The sequence below is a fragment of the Pongo pygmaeus genome, chromosome X (assembly GCF_028885625.2).
Source record: "Pongo pygmaeus isolate AG05252 chromosome X, NHGRI_mPonPyg2-v2.0_pri, whole genome shotgun sequence".
NCBI classification, from domain to species: domain Eukaryota; kingdom Metazoa; phylum Chordata; class Mammalia; order Primates; family Hominidae; genus Pongo; species Pongo pygmaeus.
In genome coordinates, this window is record NC_072396.2 from 123,728,106 (window position 1) to 123,749,077 (window position 20,972).

General features: G+C 42.8%; 1 protein-coding gene across 2 annotated transcripts; it reads right to left on the reverse strand.

Moving 5' to 3' along the window:
• Positions 1-2,194: 2,194 nt before the first annotated feature.
• On the reverse strand, positions 2,195-20,340 carry NKRF (NFKB repressing factor). 2 transcript variants are annotated; one of them, XM_063660066.1, is made up of 4 exons: positions 18,311-18,652; positions 17,327-17,424; positions 6,237-6,367; positions 2,195-5,165 (listed from the first exon to the last, which is right to left on the reverse strand). In XM_063660066.1, the coding sequence occupies exons 2-4, from the start codon at positions 17,353-17,355 to the stop codon at positions 3,208-3,210; spliced, it is 2,118 nt and encodes a 705-aa protein (XP_063516136.1). In that variant the 5' UTR covers positions 17,356-17,424; positions 18,311-18,652; the 3' UTR covers positions 2,195-3,207. The 2 variants fall into 2 exon arrangements, with proteins under 2 accessions (XP_063516136.1, XP_054329227.2); XM_054473252.2 differs by lacking the exons at positions 17,327-17,424; positions 18,311-18,652 and adding an exon at positions 19,612-20,340.
• Positions 20,341-20,972: the final 632 nt, after the last annotated feature.

Consider the following 20,972-nt stretch of genomic DNA (forward strand, 5'->3'; position numbering starts at 1 on the left):
CAGGCTACATGTATTGATAACAAAGTTAACGAAAACAAATTTGCAATGTCCCTTTTTCAAATGGCAGTCAGGTTTGAACTTTTCAATTCTGCACGTGCTGATGTGGGGAAGGAGGTATGATGAAGAACCAAAGCTGCAATTAGAATCCTTTATTTAGGACCCATCTCCAACTTCAGGGGTTACTCATAGCAAAGAGAATGCATTGTATACTACTAAAAAAGAATCCCAACAAAGTGCATGATATTGCCATTCATTTTGCATCAAAGGGGAGGAAAAAATCCAAAAAGTAGATCTGTGAGACTAAAAGCTAGATATAAAATGGAAAGAACAGTTCCTCAGTATAAAAAGCACTTAATCCAAATAAAATTTGAAATTGCTCATGTACCTGTACAGATTTTATAGGAAGGTTACTGGGTTAAGAATGACTACATTTCAAAGAAAGGGAAAATACAGTAACCAACTGAAAGGGGACAAAATGGAACAACAGCAAGCTTGTCAGCAGCTCATTCATGCCAACGCCATTCTCAACATTATTTTATCCTCAAGCAAGTTAGGTGATTTTGCTCTAATTCTGTATCAGTATCACAGATCCTAAGAAGTTAGGCAATCTGGCCCCTCAAATCCGGTAACGAAATTTGTATCTACTTGGCGCAATTATTTGGGAGCCTTCCTAACTGTAACTACCTTAATATTCTGTTCTGTTGGACTCACCTAGACAAACCAGATTATATTTAACAATCCCCTACCTTTCCCCACCTCAAAATCATTTGGGGGAAGAAAGAAATGTAAAGAGAGTAATCAGTGAAGTTTTCATATCCCTTAATCCCAAAGCCACTCTTACTCAGAGAATTGAAGACAGGTTTTTTCTAACTCACAAATTCAACCATAGCTTCTGAAGGTTGGCATGAACCTTGTAAATTAAAAACAAAACAAACTTGCAGCCTGGGTGTAGTGGCTCATGCCTGTAATCCTAGCACTTTGGGAGGCTGAGAAGGGTGGACTGCGTAACTCCAGGAGCTTGAGACCAAGCTGGTCTCTGGCAGAGACCAGAATCCCACCTCTACTAAAAATACAAAAAATTAGCCAGGCCAGGCAGTGCGCACCTGTAGTCCCAGCTACTCGGGAGGTGGAGGTTGCAGTGAGCCAAGACTGTGCCATTGCACTCCAGACTAGGTAACCGGAGTGGGACCCTGTCTCAAAAAAAAAAATTGAAATCCTATAAAATCTATAAATATTTTGCTTAGTTCTTTCTGCCAATGTTAATATGAAGTGCCAAAATAAAATGTACACCTCATTTCTCTTCCTACCAACATTAAGAAAGGCTATGCACTGTAGGAAGACAGTTAATGGAAAACAATTATCACAGTTTAGTTACCATAGATGATTACCAGTTACAGAAATCCAGGTGTAAAGGCTAATCCCTTTATATTTTTTAAGCATTAATTTAACTACAGTGGGCAGCTGCTTAATGTAAAATATAAAAAACAGGGCCAGGCGCGGTGGCTCAAGCCTGTAATCCCAGCAATTTGGGAGGCTAAGGTGGGGAGATCACCTGAGGTCAGAACTTCAAGACCAGCCTGGCCAACATGGTGAAATCTCGTCTCTACTAAAAATACAAAAATCAGCCGGGCGTGGTGGCGGGTGCCTGTAATCCCAGCTACTTGGGAGGATGACACAGGAGAATCGTTTGAACCCAGGAGGTGGAGGTTGCAGTGAGTCGAGACTGCGCCACTGCACTCCAGCCTGGGCAAGAAGAGCGAAACTCCATCTCAAAAACAAACAAACAAACAAAAAACAGGGGAAAGGAAATTACGATTTCTTGTTGGCCAATTACATGTCAAGCACGGTGCTAAATGTTTTCAAGCACTGTAAACCACCTAATTGTCCTGAACATCATTTCATTAGAGGTGTCTAATGATCAATGATAAATTCACCTGTGCTGTTATGAGGTTATACTTGATTTATCTGAGATACAAAAATAAAATCACATAAAAGGGGGCAGCCTAAGATTTGGTTGAAGCCAGCATGTTGGTCCATAGGAAAAAAGTGATAGTTGACTGATTCCTATCTGTTAAATCTGGACATTCATCCGCATGTGCTCTGGGTGCTGAACTATTCTGTGCAAACACCACTTCCCTTCTCCAAAGACCCAGTGTTGCTACAAGGCTGCTGCCCGGAAATGAGCACGCCACCATTCTGATCAACTTTGGCTCCTTTTTATTCAGGAAGCATACACTAATTCTTTTTATACATTTTTTTTTTACATTCCAGAAATAAGCGAAAATAGCAGTTTTAAATATGTTACAAAGTTGGCTTTTCAGGCTTAATAAGCTTTTTGAGAGAGGGACCAGCCAACTGACCTTTTCATCAAAGCACCAATGTATCTTCAGTCTTTTACCAAGCTCTACCACAGCTGTGGTTGCCTTGGATGTGCTGCACATCCAAACCGTGTAAAAGCTATAATGGAGAGTTGCTGTGAGTCTCTCTGCAAGGCACCAAGAACAAACAGTTCAAGCTTCCTTTCTTCAGATTGAACCAAAGTTTTTGAAACTTTCAACTGCTCTCTCAAGTAGTGCTCTCTCAGCGTGAAGACTAGAATTTGTTAAAACCCATATATCACAAGATACAGTAAATCACTTCCAATATTCTGGAAATCACATGGTAGAAGTTATAAATAAATGAACACTAAAATTACTTTAAGAAAGTTTTACATCATTTAGTTGGTAAGGACATTTACGTGTACAGCACAATTTATTGTCAAACATTCTATAACTGGCTTCACACAAAGATGAAAATAGATTAATACAAAATGATCTGACATTTTCAGTAAATCTGGAATTAAGACTGGATTTTTATTGTAGTCAATATCAACTTTACATATTGTTGCAGATTGCTGTGCTATGCCCTTTAAAATGATAATTTCTCAGGGTAAAATTCCATTTGGATATGTGTTCTTGCTTGTCAAACTACTAAAATCTGAGGGACACAGCAATATCAAAGACACAAACAGTAACTGCACAATATCATCTGCTGGATTAAGCTAATACAAGTGGACAGAATTCTTTAGGTTCCAATATCTAATAAACCACCATGTGAAATGAACAAGGTGAGACATCTTATGAATATACTCTGCAACCGGAACATGTAGCATTTCTTTAATTCAAAAATCTGCCTCATTAGGCATTTACAAAATAAATTAGTAAGATCTCAATTTGCTTGAGGCATAACAAGCTCGTAATGGCCCACCTGGCCTTCCTGTTTGAGCTGATCTAGTAGGTCTTCCTTCCGTCTTTTTCTACCTACCACTAGGTACCTATCATGGCCCACCCCATGAGACTTACTCTTAAGACCATACTTCTGGGCAATCTGATGTATTTGCTTCCGTTCGTCATTAGTCAGCTCTCTAGAGAAAGTCAAATCTGTGTGGCTCTCGGAGCGAGCGTAGTTTCTGATGATCTGTTCAATATCTCTCTTGGCAATTTTATTCACCCTCTCTACATCCAGACCAAGCCCTTCCCGCTTATGCTGCTCTTTGACTGAGATAGGCTCCCGTATGCCCTCACCAGATTTACCTAAACCACCACCAGTCCAACCCATCTTTCTCAGCAGCTGATTTCCAATATTATCTTCTTTGATTTGCTGTTTGTAAGCCTCCTCTGCTGAGCGGCCCTGAATTTCATTTCTTGAAATCACATCTTCAACAGCTCCTTTCTTCAAGTTGTTAATGACAGTTGGCTGGGTCTTTTTGAGGGTTTTCACAGCTTCCCCAGCAGCTTCATATTTGACAGTTTTCTTCACCCCAACTGCTTCTGCAATTACTTCACTCTCTAGAATCACTTTGCATTTCCAGCGGAGGCCTGTCATCCTTTCATAGACATACTCAACTGTCATTCGGTTAAACTGAGCTGTGTCATTCAGCGTGCACACGGGATTTGAAGAATTCTCATAAACTACAAGATCCTTTATATCTTTCTTCTTTCCAGATCCCCTGGGTGAAGAGCCTGTATGGCATTGTGAACTTTTGACAGATGGATAAGTGGGCTGTGTTTTCTGAAGAATTTTCAAAGCCTCGTCAGCAGCTGCATGTTTACTTGTTTTCTTGGTTCCATAACCTTCAGCTAAGCAGTGATCTTGTAAAAACACTCGACAACGCCATGTGCGATTTGGCATCATCTCATATTTGTATTCAATTGACATCTTGTTGAATGAGGCAGAATTGTTAAGGATACCAATTGCATCATTTGCATTTTCTGTGATGACAAAATTGGTCCAGTGTTTGGCAGAAGCATTAAAAATTGGCTGCCCGGCAGCATCTTTACCCAGCACCACCAGATCTTCTGGTGGTTTCAGAGCTGGAGGAAATTCATAGGAGGACATGCCAATCTGACACACCACGAGGTCCTCTCCAAATGTATGCTTGAATTTCCGCCGGACAACTCTAACTTCAATACGTTTCTGCAAGAGTTTTACAGCTAGCTCTGTAGCTCGATCCCTGGACCCATTCTTGCTGCCAGCATAACCTGTAGTTAAGTAGATATTTTGGCATCTAACTTCACAAGCATAGCCATCAGTTAGAAGTTTTTTATTTTTGGGGATGTCGGCAGGAGGAATTTCCTTTAAAGGAGCATATATATACTCAGGATTTGTCTTACACGCCTGAATACAACGAGTTAACATATATGTATAATTAATTTTATCAGATCCAGAAGTCATCTCTGGATTAGAAAGGTTCTTCCAGATTGTCGCCGTTAATTTTTCAATAAAATACTGCTTCTCGGCTACCACAGACTCGGGAAATGTCTGTGATGGTGAAGGCTCAGGAGTTGACTGAGAGTTTGCCTGCTGTGATGTGGTGCTTGGGGCAGGGTTCCCACTGTCAAAATACATGTTGGCTGTTACAGGCTGGTCTTTTGTGAGAATGAATCCTGATGAATCACAATACTGAGAATTCCCATCTTGTATACTGAAAGAGTCTTGAGTGTAATCTTGGTAGATGTCTCTTGGCATGCTGGCAAAATGTGTTTGTTCATTTACCTCTTTTGTTTGAGGGCCATAAGGATCTTCCTGTCTTTCATCTTTTGAACTACTAGCTACAAAATGTACAGGCTCAAAACGAGGTCTCGCATGGAATTTGGAACCGGCTTGCTTTTTAGGAGGATTTTGACCTATAGAATGAGTGAAATTTACAATTCATTAAAATGGGAATATTTCAAAAGAACCAAGCAGGAAAATAGTACCAACCATATTATTTGCAAGCTGCATTGTTGGTACGAGATACTTCCATCACAAAAACTTCACGCCATTTGGGTGAAGGGACTCAATTATCAATGTAAGATTCCAGCATAAGGAGGGATGCTCCCTGTCTTTCCACATGTAAGGGAAGACCCTTGATAGAAAATACACAATTGAGTCAAGTATGCAGGTCACCACCACACGACTGGTAGCTGCTTTTGCATCAAATGAGCTAAAGCACAGGTGAAGTATTCTCTTCACTTGTGCTGGAAGGTGAAGTGGACTGGAAGATTGTTCCAGTACAATCTCATACCACCCATGCTGAAAAGCTCACTTAAGGATTGAAAATGGAACAGATGGCTCTAATGCAAGACAGATGATGAGCAGAGGCAGTTACAAAGCCTTTCTCTTTTGTATCAGAGGTGAGTGACTCTGTGATGGTGCTTTACATAGTTGTGACTAAAAATCAAAGAAAAAGAATTATCAAAAGATTCCAAAAGTTTTCAGCTTCAAAACCTCAGCTCTGACCCATTCATCACAAAAGGGTGTTTGCTCTATTTTCTTTCTAGAACAAACAACAGCTGGAAACTAATGATTTATGTGAGATGCCAAATTTAAAGCTATGGAAGAACTCTGATGAAGCTATACTAGACACTAGAGCTTCCTCCCTGTAACACTGCTCAGTAGAAAGCTCGTCCATCCTGGACCCATCCAAGAGGATTTAGTGACTTAGATGCTCAAGTGATCACAGTATAAGATTTTATTTAGAGGGCGGTTCCATGGCATAAATTTCAAGGACTGCATAATAACATGATTTCAATATTCTTAATTTTCAATTCTATTTAGCATCCTCAAAAAATTGTATATAATTAAAAGCTAAAACTCTTTTACCCATAAGAACTAATGTTACCAATGTTATTTGAAATCATATACCACACTCATATCATTTTTTTAAAGCCATGTTGTTTCTTCAGATCCCACCTTTCAGAAACAAGTATACTCACCATCACATGTAGAGAGGTGGCGTTTTTGACCTTTGGAAGGCTTGGACAGCACCAGATCATATGAAGGCATCTCCCCAATATCAATACCTTCAGCCATTTGGAGAATTTTTTCCATCAAGCGTGGGCTGTACCTATTTAAGTTAATATAATCTACAGTTAAAACAGGTAAGGATGTCTTTTTTAAAAAGCTTCAAAATAAGCCAGTCTTATAATTGCTCCCACAAGACTTTATCAACAGGGCATCTTGGCTATAAAACCAAAGAATCGGCCCTAAAATATTTATCCATCAAATGAATAATTATGTTACTAATTAGGAATCAAGATTTTTCAGCATAAGACATACAAATATAAACTCAAAAAATTTTAGCAAAAACCTTATCTTTAATTTGAATTGAAAATATCAGTATAAATTCACGATCTGTTTTGACTGTGGTCTCTATTATTTCTCATGAAATGGAATCAGGGTCCTTAGAGAAATGGCTGATTCTAAGTCTGTGGCAGGAAATGTCTAAGGTGAGCCTGAGAAATCTTCTAGCACCTAAAACCAAGGAAACTGTCAAAGATCAAAGGCGTTGTGTCAAATGGACTCAGAAGCCAATTTGAATAGACTCTTACTGGCAAAGTGAGCCAACTCAAATATTGATAAGAACAATGATGGCAATGGATTGAAATATATCAAATATGTTGAAAATCCATTAGTTCATAATGATACTTACAAACTATTATTAGTCACCTTTGGAGGATGGAAGGAACCATGTCATTATTCTGCAAACAGGCAAATATGAAAGGAAGAAAGCAAACATTTATCCTGTGTTTTCCTGTATAAATTGTACTTAGAGCAACCAAAGAGATGATGAGGAAAATGTCTTTTAGAGAAGCATTCCAGCTAATAAATGAAGGAATGGACTACTACCATTTTGTAACCTATAATAAAATAAAAAATGATCATGAGGCAGGCATGGTGGCTCACACCTGTAATCTCAGCACTTTGGAAGGCCTAAGCGGGTGGATCACTTGAGGTCAGGAGTTCGAGAACAGCCTGGCCAACATGGTGAAACTCCATCTCTACTAAAAACACAAAAATTACCCGGGTATGGTGGTGGACACCTGTAATACCAGCTACTCAGGAGGCTGAGGCAGGAAAACTGCTTGAACCTGGGAGGCAGAGGCTGCAGCGAGCCGAGATCATGCCACTGCACTCCAGCCTGGGCGACAGAGCTAGACTCCATCTCAAAAAAAAAAAAAAAAAAAAAAAAGAAAAGAAATTATCAATGGCTGCTAAACCTATTAGGTGAAAAGCTAATGGGGGAAGAACTCAGTCAGACCCAAGCAAATATTCTCTACTGATTATTGACAAAGGTGCCAAGACAATTCAATGGAGGAAGGATAGCCTTCTCAAAAAATGGCGCCGGAACAAGTGGGCATCCATAGGCAAAAAAAAAAAAAAAAAAAAAACAACTCTACAACCTAAACCTCACACCTTACACAAAACTAACTCAAAATACATCATAAACCTAAATGTAAAACTATGAAACTTTTATTGAAAAAAACACAGGAGAAAATCTGTGGGATCTAGGGCTAGGCAAACAGTTCTTAGGCTTGATACCAAGCATGATCCATAAAGAAACTGGTGATAAAATGGACCTCATTGAAATTAAAAAGTTTTGGCTGGGTGTGGTGGCTCACTCCTGTAATCCCAGCACTTTGGGAGGCCGAGGTGGGTGGATCACTTGAGGTCAGGAGTTCAAGACCAGCCTGGCCAACATGGCAAACCCCCATCTCTACAAAAATAGAAAAAAAAAAAATAGCTGGGCATGGTGGTACACACCTGTAGTCCAAGCTTCTTGTAAGACTGAGGCAGGAGAATCACTCAAACCAGGGAGGTGGAGGTTGCAGTGAGCCGAGATCGCGCCACTACACTCCAGTCTAGGTCTGGGTGACAGAGCGAGACTCCGTCTCAAAAAAAAAAAAAAAAAAAAGAGTAAAAAGTTTTGCCGTTGAAAGACTGTGAAGAGGACGAAAAGTCAAGCTGCAGACTGGGAGAAAATATCTGTAAACCACACACTTGACAGAAGACTAGTAGTACCTAAAACTCAATAGAAAAAAAAATCAAATTAAAAAATGAAGAAAAGACATAAACAAAATATTTCACCAAAGAGGACAGATTGCAAATAAGCACATGAAAAGATGTTCATCACTAGCCACTAGGGAAATGCAATTTAAAATCACAATGAGGTATCACTATACACTTATTAGAATGGCCAAAATAAAAAAGTGACAATGGCTGGGCACAGTAGCTCACGCCTGTAATCCCAGCACTTTGGGAGGCTGAGGCGGGTAGATCACGAGGTCAGGAGTTCGAGATCAGCCTGACCAACATGGTGAAACCCCGTCTCTACTAAAAATACAAAAATTAGCCTGGCGTGGTGGCATGCGCCTGTAATCCTAGCTTCTCAGGAGGCTGAGGCAGGAGAATCGCTTGAATCTGGGAGGCAGAGGTTGCAGTGAGCCGAGATTGTGCCACTGCACTCCAGCCTGAGTGACAGAGCAAAACTCCATCTCAAAACAAAAAAAAAAAAAAAAAAAAGTGACAATACCAAATGCTGGCAAAAATCAGGAGAAACTGGATCACTCAGACATTGCTGCTGGGAATATAAAATGATACAGTCACTCTGGAAAACAGTTTGGTAGTTTCTTATAAAACCAAACATCAGGCCGGGTGCAGTGGCTCACGCTTGTAATCCCAGCACTTTGGGAGGCCAAGGTGGGCAGATCACCTGAGGTCGGGAGTTCGAGACCAGCCTGACCAACATGGAGAAACACCGTCTCTACTAAAAAGACAAAATTAGCTGGGCGTGGTGATGCATGCTTCTAATCCCAGCTACTCTGGAGGCTGAGGCAGGAGAATCACTTGAACCCAGGAGGCGGACGTTGCAGTGAGCCAAGATCGCACCATTGCACTCCAGCCTGGGCAACAAGAATGAAATGCCGCCTCCAAAAAAAAAAAAAAAAAAAATCAGTGACCACTTGATCCAGCGATTGCAATTATACTCTTGGACATTTATTCCAGAGAAATGAGAACTTATGTTCACACAAAAACCTGTACTTGAATGTTCATAGCAGCTTTATTTGTAACAGCCCAAAACTACAATCAGCCCATATGTCCTTCAACAGGTGAATAGTTAGATTCTGGTACACACACACTATGGAACACTACTTGGGACAAAAAGGAACTTTTTATTTTTTTTGAAACAGAGTCTCACTCTGTCACCCATGCTGGAATGCAATGGCGCGACCTTGGCTCACCGCAACCTCCGCCTCCTGGATTCAAGTGATTCTCCTGCCTCAGTCTCCCAAGTAGCTGGGACTATAAGCATGCACCACCATGCGGGGCTAATTTTTGTATTTTTAGTAGGACAAGGGTCTCATCATATTGACCAGGCTGGTGTCAAACTCCTGACCTCTCCGCCAGCCTCAACCTTCCAAAGTGCTGGGATTACAGGCATAAGCCACCGCACCCGGCCATCTCTTTCTATTATTTCTTACAGTTGCATGTCAATCTATAATTATCTCAAGAAAAATTTCAGTTTAAAAAGCTGATTGGGGACTTTATCATCTTAATATCACTAAAAGTGGGACAACCAAACATGTACCCCACGATGTGATACAATAGGATATCACGGCACTATCTAGAAAGCATTATGGCTCTCCAGAGAATTGAACCTGAACCTAATCAAGTTCCTGACTCCCAGAAACATGTGAAACACAAGAATGGAACTATCCAACTCCAGAATGAGGGAACAGTATGTGACAGCCCAGTTTCCTCATCAAATAAATACTGTAGAATGAAAATAAAAGGAAGAGGGAGTGGTTATAGGTTAAAGGAGATGGATCAATCAAATACATTGTATAGACTTTGTATCATGAATGAATCAAACGAGCTGTAAAAAGACATTTGAGAGAAATGAAGAAAACTGAACATGCAATAGGCATTGGGTGATTTTTAAGAAATTACTATTAATTTTGTTGAATATGAATAATGGTATGGTGACTATTTTTAAAAATTCTTATCTGATACAGATGTGTACTGAAGAATGTACAGGTGAAATGATGTCAGGATTTTAAAAAATATACTCCAGACTATTGCCCACAAAAACCTACAGCAGAATAGATGAAGAAGGGTAGCGTGGCAGACTGCTGATGATTGCTGAGTGATGGGTACATGGGATTCATTAAACTCTTTTCTACTTTTGTGTGTTTGAAATTTTAAGACAAAGCTTTAAAATACACAATTTAAAAAATGGCTCCTGGCTGAGCACAGTGGTTCATGCCTGTAATCCCAGCACATTGAGAGGTGGAGGTGGGCAGATCACTTGAAGCCAGGAATTCAAGACCAGCCTGGGCAACATGGCGAAACACCATCATTACAAAAAATAAAAATAACAAACAAACAAAAAACGCAGCCAGGCATGGTGACCCATGCCTGTAGTCCCAGCTACTTGGGAGGCTGAGGTGGGAGGATCACTTGAGCTGGGAAGGTCAAGGCTGCAGTGAGCTGTGATCGCACCACTGCACTCCAGCCTGGGTGACAGAGTAAGACTCTGTCTCTTTTTTTTTTTTTTTTTTTAGAGGGAGTCTTGCTCTGTCTCCCAGGCTGGAGTGCAGTGGCACAATATCAGCTCACTGCAACCTCCACCTCCTGGGTTCAAGCACTTCTCCTGCCTCAGCCTCCCAAGTAGCTGGGATTACAGGCATGCGCCACCACGCCTGGCTAATTTTTGTATTTTTCAGTAGAGACGGGGTTTTGCCATGTTGACCAGGCTGACCTTGAACTCCTGATCTCAGGTAATCCACCTGCCTCAGCCTCCCAAAGTGCTAGGATTACAGCTGTGAGCAACTGCACCCGGCTGAGATGGTCTCTTTAAAAAAAAAAAAAAAAAAAAAAGGTTCCTTATGAAGATTGGCTGCTTGATAGAATAACATTTTACTACAGAGAAACAGAAACAGGAGCTCAAGTAAAGTGTTTGTTATCACGGTTACCTGCTCTCCCTTCCTACCTTCAGAGCCTTCCCCAGCCTAGGACCGAAAAAGAGATTCCTGGTAGCATTTGGGAAGAAAGTTCTGAAAATGAGTAACTATCATACCTTTACATGAATCGGTTCTGAACCAGAAGGAGGGTAACATTTTCCATTTTCAGTAGAACAGCTTGCACACCCATCACGTATCATTCCACGCAAAGCAGAAGTCAAGGCATGGTGGCCTCCCCGACAGATTGCTGGAAGCTAGCTCAGTTGTAACCTGTACTTCCCACTGACAACTGTTGCTGCTAAAGCTAGCACGAGTATTTAAATACCAAGAGTAATTTTATTTTCATTGACTCTTATCTGAACATCAGAAAGCACAGTCTAAAACACAATATGGCTGGGCGGGGTGGCTCACACCTGTAATCCCAACACTTTGGGAGGCTGAGGTGGGCAGATCACCTAAGGTCAGGAGTTCAAGACCAGCTTGCCCAACATGGTAAAACCCCGTCTCTACTAAAAATACAAAAATTAGCCGGGTGTGGTAGCAGGCGCCTGTAATCCCAGCTACTCAGGAGGCTGAGGCAGGAGAATCGCTTGAACCTGGGAGGCGGAGGTTGCAGTGAGCTGAGATTGCACCACTGCACTCCAGCCTGGACGACAAGAACGAGACTCTGTCTCAAAAATAATAATAAAATAAAATAAAATAAAACACAATACATTCTACATATCACTTCCATTCAAATTTGGGAGTACAATTTCCAAAGTATGAGATAAAAACAAAAGCCGGGCGCATGTGGCTCACGCCTGTAATCCCAACACTTTGGGAGGCCAAGGCAGGCAGATCACCTGAGGTCGGGAATTCGAGACCAGCCTGACCAACATAGAGAGACCCTGTCTCTACTAAAAATACAAAAATTAGCCGGGTGTGATGGTGCATGCCTGTAGTCCCAGCTACTTGGGAGGCTGAGACAGGAGAATCACTTGAACCTGGGAGGCAGAGGTTGCAGTGAGCCGAGATCACGCCATCGCACTCCAGCCTGGGCAACAAGAGTGAAACTCCATCTCAAAAAAAAAAAAAAAAAAAAAAGGTCTATGAAAATGAGATGAGTCTATAAATCTTAAACTACTAATCCCACGCCTGTTATCAAAAGTGGCCCTACAACCAGGCAACTTACCTTGAATTCCAGTCAATATTCTCCAGACCTTCAGTTAGAGCCTGATTTCAAATACAGTATACAATTGCAAATGGCATATATGTCTTATGGTGTGATGCACTTAGGGCTCACTCATTCATGCTCACTTTTCTCAGGTTTCTTCCAGCATTAGTGATTATTCTACCTACTTACTATACCCTATTCATTACATCTGCCACAAAATTCAACTTCACCCATAGGCCATAAAAATAAGTCTTTACATAGGTTGCTGATACAGTTCTCTGTCCTTTGCTATGAAGTCATAATACTGAAGAAGCCCAGCCAGCTTGAACAATAATGAAAAAGACCGTATAGTACCTAATAAACACTTCACTATTCAAAGAACAATGTAAATATGAATCTAGAGTGTTTAGTAAGACCACGAGGCTTCTACAATCCAGAGTAGCTATCCAAAGATAAAGAAGTGGTGCCACATATTTAAAGTAAGCCAAGGCAGTAAAGCTTTTATTATTCACTTTCTCCAGAGTCTATTTTTTAATAGTATGTTTTAAAGTAACACCTTTAACACCAGGCATTTTAGAAAATCCACCAAGAAAAGCACCTACATTCCCAACCACTGGCTGGGAGCGGTGGCTCACACCTGTAATCCTAACACTCTGGGAGACCAAGGCAAGAGGATCACTTAAGCCCAGGAATTCAAGATCAGCCTGGGCAACATGGCAAGACCCTGTCTCTAAAAAGAAAAAAAAAAAAAAGAAGCTGGGCGTGGTGGCATACACCTGTAATCCCAGCTACTCAAATCACTTGAGCCTAGGAAGTTGAGGCTACAGTGAGCTGTGATCACACCACTGCACTCCAGCCTGGGTGACAGAGTGAGAACCTGTCTCAAAAATAGTTATAATAACCCCAACCACTGATAACTTCATCAACATGTTGGGGTTGTTTTTTTTAATTAATTTTTTTTTTTTTGAGACTGAGTCTCACTCTATTGCCCAGGCTGGAGTGCAATGGCGCGATCTCGGCTCACTGCAGCCTCTGCCTCCTCAGTTCAAGTGATTCTCCTGTCTCAGCCTTCCGAGTAGCTGGGATTACAGGAGCGCACCATCCTGCCTGGCTAATTTTTGTATTTTTAGTAGAGACGGTTTCACCATGTTGGCCATGTTGGTCTCGAACTCCTGACCTTGTGATCTGCCTGCCTCAGCCCCCCAAAGTGCTGGGATTACAGGCGTGAGCCACCGTGTCTGGCCATGTTGGCGTTTATTTTTTAATGCTTTTTCTGTGTTTTCCATAACTCCCCATCACTATCAAGTCATCTATGTTGATTTGAAATCTGGTGGGGTTGTTTTTAATTTACTGTATCATAAGCCTTTTCTCCACATCATTACCACATGAGTTTTAATGGCTATACAGTATTTATATTATTGAATAAAATGTAAGATATCATTAAGGCAAGTCTAATATAGTAATTTTTTAAGATGCACGCATACTATATTTTTAAGTCTGCTAAGTTACCCTTTAGATTATAAATGCTTAAAAAAGAAAACCAGGCTGGGCGTGGTGGCTCATGCCTGTAATCCCAGCACTTTGGGAGGCCGAGGCAGGCGGATCACTTGAGGCTAGGAGTTCAAGACCAGCCTGGACAACACGGTGAAACCCTGTCTCTATTAAAAATATAAAAATTAGCCAGTCGTGGTGGTGTGCACCTGTAGACCCAGCTACTCGGGAGACTTAGGCAGGAGAATCGCTTGAACCCGGGAGGCAGAAGTTGCAGTGAGCCGAGATCACAGGCTGCACTCCAGCCTTGGCGACAGAGCAAGACTGTCTCAAAAGAGAAAGAAAAAAAAGAACCCCAAAATTCTGAGGTCTTATGGTTCTCAAAAGTAGCTGATATTATACCAAGCTTTTGGAAACCAGGATGTGACTCAACTATCCCACCATATCTAGCACATAAAAAGATGATTTCTAATGAACAAAAACATCTGTCTTCATAAGTATTACATCTCTGGACACAAGACAGGTGCATATATATGCATACTTATGAATAACATAAACCACTATAATATACAATGGCAGCTGAAATTTAATAAATACTCAGTAATGGCTGCTTACAAAACTTTTTTTTTTTTTTTTTTTGAGATGGACTCTCACTCTGGCGACCAAGCTAAAGCGCAATGACGCATTCTCGGCTCACTGCAACCCCTGCTTCCCAGGTTCAAGCAATTCTCCCGCCTTAGCCTCCCGAGTAGCTGGGACTACAAGCACCCGTCACCACGCCCGAGTTTTACCACGTTGGCCAGGCTGGTCTCAAACTCCTGACCTCACGTGATCTGCCAGCCTCAGGCTCCCAAAGTGCTGGGATTACAGGCATGGGCCACCAGCCACGGCCTTTTTACAAAACTTTAAAAAAGTATATTAAACTGTTCTACTAAGTTCAAATAAAAAAGCTGAGATTTGAAAATTAAGCAAAGATTAAAGTTTCCAAGTATAAAATTGTTTATTCAAAACTATTCATAAGGAAAACTAATTAAAAAAAAAAAAAACTTTTCATAAGACTTGGGCCAGAGCCTGGCAAAATGGCTGATGCCTGTAATCCCAGCACTTCGGGAGGCCCAGGTGGGCGGCTCACCTGAGGTCAGGACCAGCCTGGCCAACGTAGTGAAACCCCGTCTCTACTGAAAATACAAACAAAATTAGCTGGGCGTGGTGGTGCACGCCTGTAATCCCAGCTACTCGGAAGGTGGAGGCAGGAGAATCACTTGCACTCGGGAGGTGGAGGCTGCACTGAGCTGAGATCGCACCATTGCACTTCAGTCTGGGTGACAGAGCAAGGTTCTCTCAAAAAAAAAAAAAGAAGAAGAAGAAGAAGAAAAAAAAAAGCTGGGAGCAGTGGCTCATGCCTGTAATCTCAGCACTTTCGGAGGCTGAGGCGGGCAGATCATCTGAGGTCGGGAGTTCAAGACCAGCCTGACCAACATGGAGAAACCCTGCCTCCACTAAAAATACAAAATTAGTCGGGCGTGGTGGTTGCACGCCTGTAATCCCAGCTACTAGGGAGGCTGAGGCAGGAGAATCGCTTGAACCCGGGAGGCGGAGGTTGCGGTGAGCTGAGATCGCGCCATTGCACTCCAGCCTGGGAAACAAGAGCGAAACATTGTCACAAAAAAAAAAAAGAAAAAGAAAAGGAAAAAAAGACTCAGGCCAGGCGCGGTGGCTCACCCTTGTAATCCCAGCACTTTGGGAGGCCAAGGCAAGTGGATCACTTGAGCTCAGGAGTTCAAGATCAGCCTGAGCCACAGAGGGAAACCCCATCTCTATTAAAACAACAACAACAACAATTGATAAGACTCCTGATATCATAAGTTAATAACATACACCCAGATTATTGATAATCTTTCAAAAGCTCTCACACCCATTTCATTAGCTAGTGATTTATGCACTCTCCCTACTATGTGCAGTTTTGCAACATGAGCCCAGCCAGCATCTACCTTCCAAACACCAGTCTTGTATCAACCAGGAAAAGACAAATAAGGGAGCAAAGCTGGTTTCATTTTAAGGTATATTTTATCTATTAATTAATGTCTCATCAAAGGTAAATAGTAGGCCAGGATTCTCCTTCTAATCTTATTGATCGACAATGACTGGAAAACTAAATGCCCCAGTTAATCAAACTGCTTTATTAAATATAAATACACTATCTACAATTTTAAGTAAAAATCACACAGTTCTTTAGGAATTCATATGTACAATTATTTAAGTGCTGTAGATGTAGTTGGTCAGAAAACTGAACTACTTTTTCACTAGCCACAAGACATATCTTAGAAATTGCCTGCAGAAAAAAATTCTTGGTTAAGTTGTTTACTTGGATGAAACAGACAAATGAAAAAATGAAGTGAAACAATTTTAGCCATTTGAGCTTTCTGGTTGCCTGGACAATGAGGGAGAAAATGATTAAAAAACAGAATAGAAACATTTTTATTTTATCCTACAAAGCAGTGGTTCTGAGTGCTGATCTCTGGATCAGCAACATCGGCATCACCTGGGAACTTGTCAAAAATACAAAATCTGAGGCCCCACCTCAGACCTACCGAGTCAGACACCCTGGGGCTGGGACCCAGCAATCTGTTTTAACAAGCCTAACAGGTGATTTTGATGTGTACTTAAGTTTGAACTCCCCAGTTACAGAGTCAAGAAGATATTCAAATTTGTTCTGTGGAAATTGCCACCATCACCAAAAGGAATGAAATATGGTCTGTTTCCCTGCACATCTGAGTTCCTCCTGGCTTGGTCTTATGATGAAGGAATTTTCAAAGATTTCTTTGACCTAGAAATTTATTTCAGCTCCAAGTAAAATGGAATACAAAACATTTTGCCAGAGGGAAAAAAGAGCAAGGAAACTCCTTTGTGCTATTCTTCACAGCCTGTTCCAAAAGTCAAGTGATAAACCTTGAGCAACAAATCAACAATTTAAGGCCAGGTGCAGTGACTCACTCCTGTAATCCTAGCACTTTGGGAAGCCGAGGCTGGCGGATCACTTGACCCCCAGAGTTCGAGACCAGCCTGGCCAAAATGGCGAAACCCCGTCTCTACCAAAAATACAAAAATGAGCCGGGTGTGGTGGTGCATGTCTGCAATCCCAGCTACTCGGGAGGCTGAGACATGAGAATTGCTTGAACCCAGGAGGTGGAGGTTGCAGTGAGCCAAGATCGTGCCACTGCACTCCTGCCTGGGCGACAGAGCAAGACTCTGTCTCAAAAAAAAAAAAAAAAAAAATTAACAATTTAAGTTTAGAAAGAGCTATTTCACCATGTATTCTGCAATTCACTTGAGAGAAGAGTATTCTGCCACAGAAAACAAGAACTCTGCCAAAATCTACATTAACATCAACAAGTATTGGAACACAAGTTTTACCCACCTGAAGATGAGAGGTAACATAAAGCCCATCTAAAGACTGCACTTGGTCCCTAGCTTCCAAGAGTCTTCATTGGCCCTTCCCTTTCTTCTATATGGAAGCTATCAGATATAATGCAAACATTACTTTTCAGTTAAGCTATTTGATAATGAATGGCAATTCATTAATACAAGAATGGCAATTAATACAAGAATGGCAATTCTTGTATTAACTAAACTGACTTAGCTACAATGTAATGTGTACATACATAGTATGTACAATGTAGCATACATAGTATCCACAGATGCACCTGTGTGCACACACAACAGCCTGCAATGCTTGAGCCTTTAACACCAACTACCATTGGCCTACTTTGTGTTTTTAATGCCCTGGTTATGTACAAGGGTGTTGTTCTTGGAATTAAATCCTGAGATATAATGATGTGGCTTATGTCAGTTACTTGCTTTCACTCATGATCCATCCTTCCCAAATATGGCAGCTGTGGCTCAGTGGAAAGAGCATCAGTCTGGGCATCAGAAGACCTACGTCCTAGCCCCAGCTGTAAGACCTTGGAAACGTCACTTAACTTCTTGGCCTCCACTGATTTAGCAGTAAAAATGAGACGCCACCTAATCCCCAAGGTTGTTGTAGGAAATGAAATAATAAATATTTAAAATGTGTTGTACATCATAAAGCTGTATACATCCACTCACTCCACACACATTTATTGAGCAGCTATTATTTACCAGGCAATCTTCTAGGCACTGAGGATAAAGGTGTAAACAAGAAAGCAAAATCCCTATCCCTAAGGGAGCTTCCATTCTAGTGGGAAGGTAAGATTTATTATTAACACAAAGAATGGTTATCCTCATTTAAGTTTTTGTTTTTATTTTAAGGATTCAGATTTCCGACAGCCTTCTGTGATATTATGGAGACTTATGATTATAGGATAAAGGTAACTTTTGAACTCAAGAACAACACTCTTAGGCAAAGGTCAAGTAGATTTACCTGACTTGTTCAATAACTAAGGCTTCTTCAGTTGTAACCAGCTCCTCCTAATCATTATCTCTGGAGGTAGAAATTATGCTAACCTTGAGAAGACAGAAAAATAATGTCTGTGATGAGAGCAAAGTGTATCACACTGAATGCCATGTTCAATAATTAAGGGCAGGAGGAGACAATCCTATTTTTCTGCATCTGTTACAGTCACTCCTGGAACTGAACTGGCCAAAATTGATATGATCATATTCCAGAATCTCTCACCCTTCCTGATTTAAAAAAACTATGATTGCAGGAATGTCAAAAGAAGTCGTCTCCCAGTCTATCAAAGAATGACTAGTCTAGTATAGGGCCGATTTAGGGGTTCTGAAGGACAGAGGTCCAAGTAGCCTGTTCAAAAAAAAAAAAAAAAAAAACACGCTGCGTTGGAACCATACTGCAGTCTCCATTGAATGCAAAGAGCTTTCTAAGAGGCCTGTTCAAAACGTCACCAGGTTCTAGGAAAGGGGGGAAAAACAAACACACACACACACCCCCACCCCCACCCCCACCCCAGACACACACACCTAAAACCTCACTCAGAGCCAAATGTTAATCCTTCTGATGCCATTTAGGGTAAAAAGAGGGCAATCCATTTTTACAGTAGATATATCCATTTCTTTGTTTGAGTCCAGACACATTATGCGCAAATCTACAAGCAAGGCTGACGCTGCTGCGGCTCAGAGAGCTGATACGTACCGCCTCCCCAGGAGAAGACAGTAAGACCCTGCTAGGGGGCTGCAAGTAGAGGGGGGTATTTAAGAGGAATGGAAAAAGAGAGTGGTCAGGAGGAGACTAGAACAGTGGGGTCCCCTCGCCCTTCCCCCACAACCCCAACTGTCGAATATATTCTCTGCGGATACTGCATCCTTGGAAGGCCCTACGCAGGTCCGAGATGCTGCTATTCATCATTTCCCACGTCCTCTAATACTGCCACCAACTACAATGACCACCTCTCAATAATCCTCTTCTAGGCGCTGCTTCGTCTCCATCCCTGGTCCTGGAGAGGCCGCTTCCGCGATCTCTGCACCCTCCTAGCTGTTATGTCATGCCCAACCACCACAGTCGGCCACCCCACCCCCAGGCCAATAGTGATCCCTCTAGTGCCCTCCAGCACCTCCAAATCTCCAGCCTCCAAGCTATCCTCCGCATCCCGCCCCCGTCCCTATTCCAACCACCATCATCGATCCCTCCAGCGCCGTCCCTAACCCGATCCCCCATCACCGATTTCTCACCCCCCGTCCCTAACCCGACACCCACACCTTCCTCACCTGCAGCCCAGGAAGACGTGGTTGGTCCAGGCGGCGGAGAGCGCGAGGAGCTGGTCGAGGGCAGCCCCGGGATAGCTGTGCAGGTGCCGACAGATGAAGCTGCGCCGCAGAGCCCACTGCCAGTCACTTTCGTGGCTATAGCGCCACTGCTCCAGCACCGGCTCGGGCGGGGGCGGCGGGAGGGGCGGCAGCGGCGGCGGCGGGAGGGGGGGCAGCGGCGGCGGCGACAGGAAGTCGCCCCCCAACAGCAGACGTCCTCCAGCCATCTTCTCCGCCCCCAAGCAGGGACCCCAGGGACGAAGCCGACTACGGACCGCGAGCTAGGCAGCTAGCAAGCGGGCGGAAACGGGGGACCGGTGGGAGGGGCCGGGTAAGGAGGGGCGCGCTGAGGGGCGAAGATCAACTCTCGGGGGGACTGGAGTGTGTGCGTGGGGGCCACCGTTAGGAGGAAAAGAGGAGCACGAGCTTGCGTCCCGACACCGGGGTGCACGTCCGCTGCACTCTAACTCGTGGAGAAGCAGAAGGGCTTCCGCCGCACTCACGCGCGAGCCGGGGAGGCCGAGTCAGGCTCCGCACCTCCACGGATCCGCAGACCCACGCACTGCGCGGAGAGCGATAAAAGACCCCAGCACGCTCTGCTCCCCTCCTCTAGGTTCTAGCCTACCTACCCGCGTGCCGTCCGGGGTTGTGAGGCCAGTGCGCTTGCGCCGCGGCTGTTCCCTAACTTCCAAATCCCGTCGCAGAATCTCGCGCGACGTACTTTTTTCCCTCCAGTGACGACTACGGGCCTTTGACGCGCTACGGTGACAAGCGGAGGGCGGGGACTCCAGAAAGGGAATTTAGGAAGGTTCTCTGAGGTTCGAGAATATGGTTAGAAGGTGCCCTCAGATGAATGTTGGTAGCCCACGGCTTGTCTGACGCTTTTCCCTGGATTTTTAAGCGGCGCGACACTGAGACCATGTTCCTTGTAAGGGATTTAGGTCTGCAATGGACTTTACATTAAAACAAAACAAAACAGTCAGCTCCCCGAGGTGCCTTTTCTTCAGAGAGTAGCTTGAAATGCTCTGTGCATCGTGCATCATTAGCTTTGTGTGATAGCTTACTGCGAAAACGTAGTAAAAAATGAAACGCTTGCCAAGAAAATCATCCACAGCGCCGCTTCTCATGTTAGCCAGTTTCAAGTCCATACTGTATCCCAATTACAAACACAGACACTGTTTACACAGTTCTGATCACGATTGCAAGTCTGTATTTCATGTATCAACTTAAGTGCAAAAGATTACAAGATACAAAAGGGGCCCAGAGAAGAGGGTACTGCAAGGTAGCAAGCCGCTCAATCACTGTAGCCAAATCTATCACTC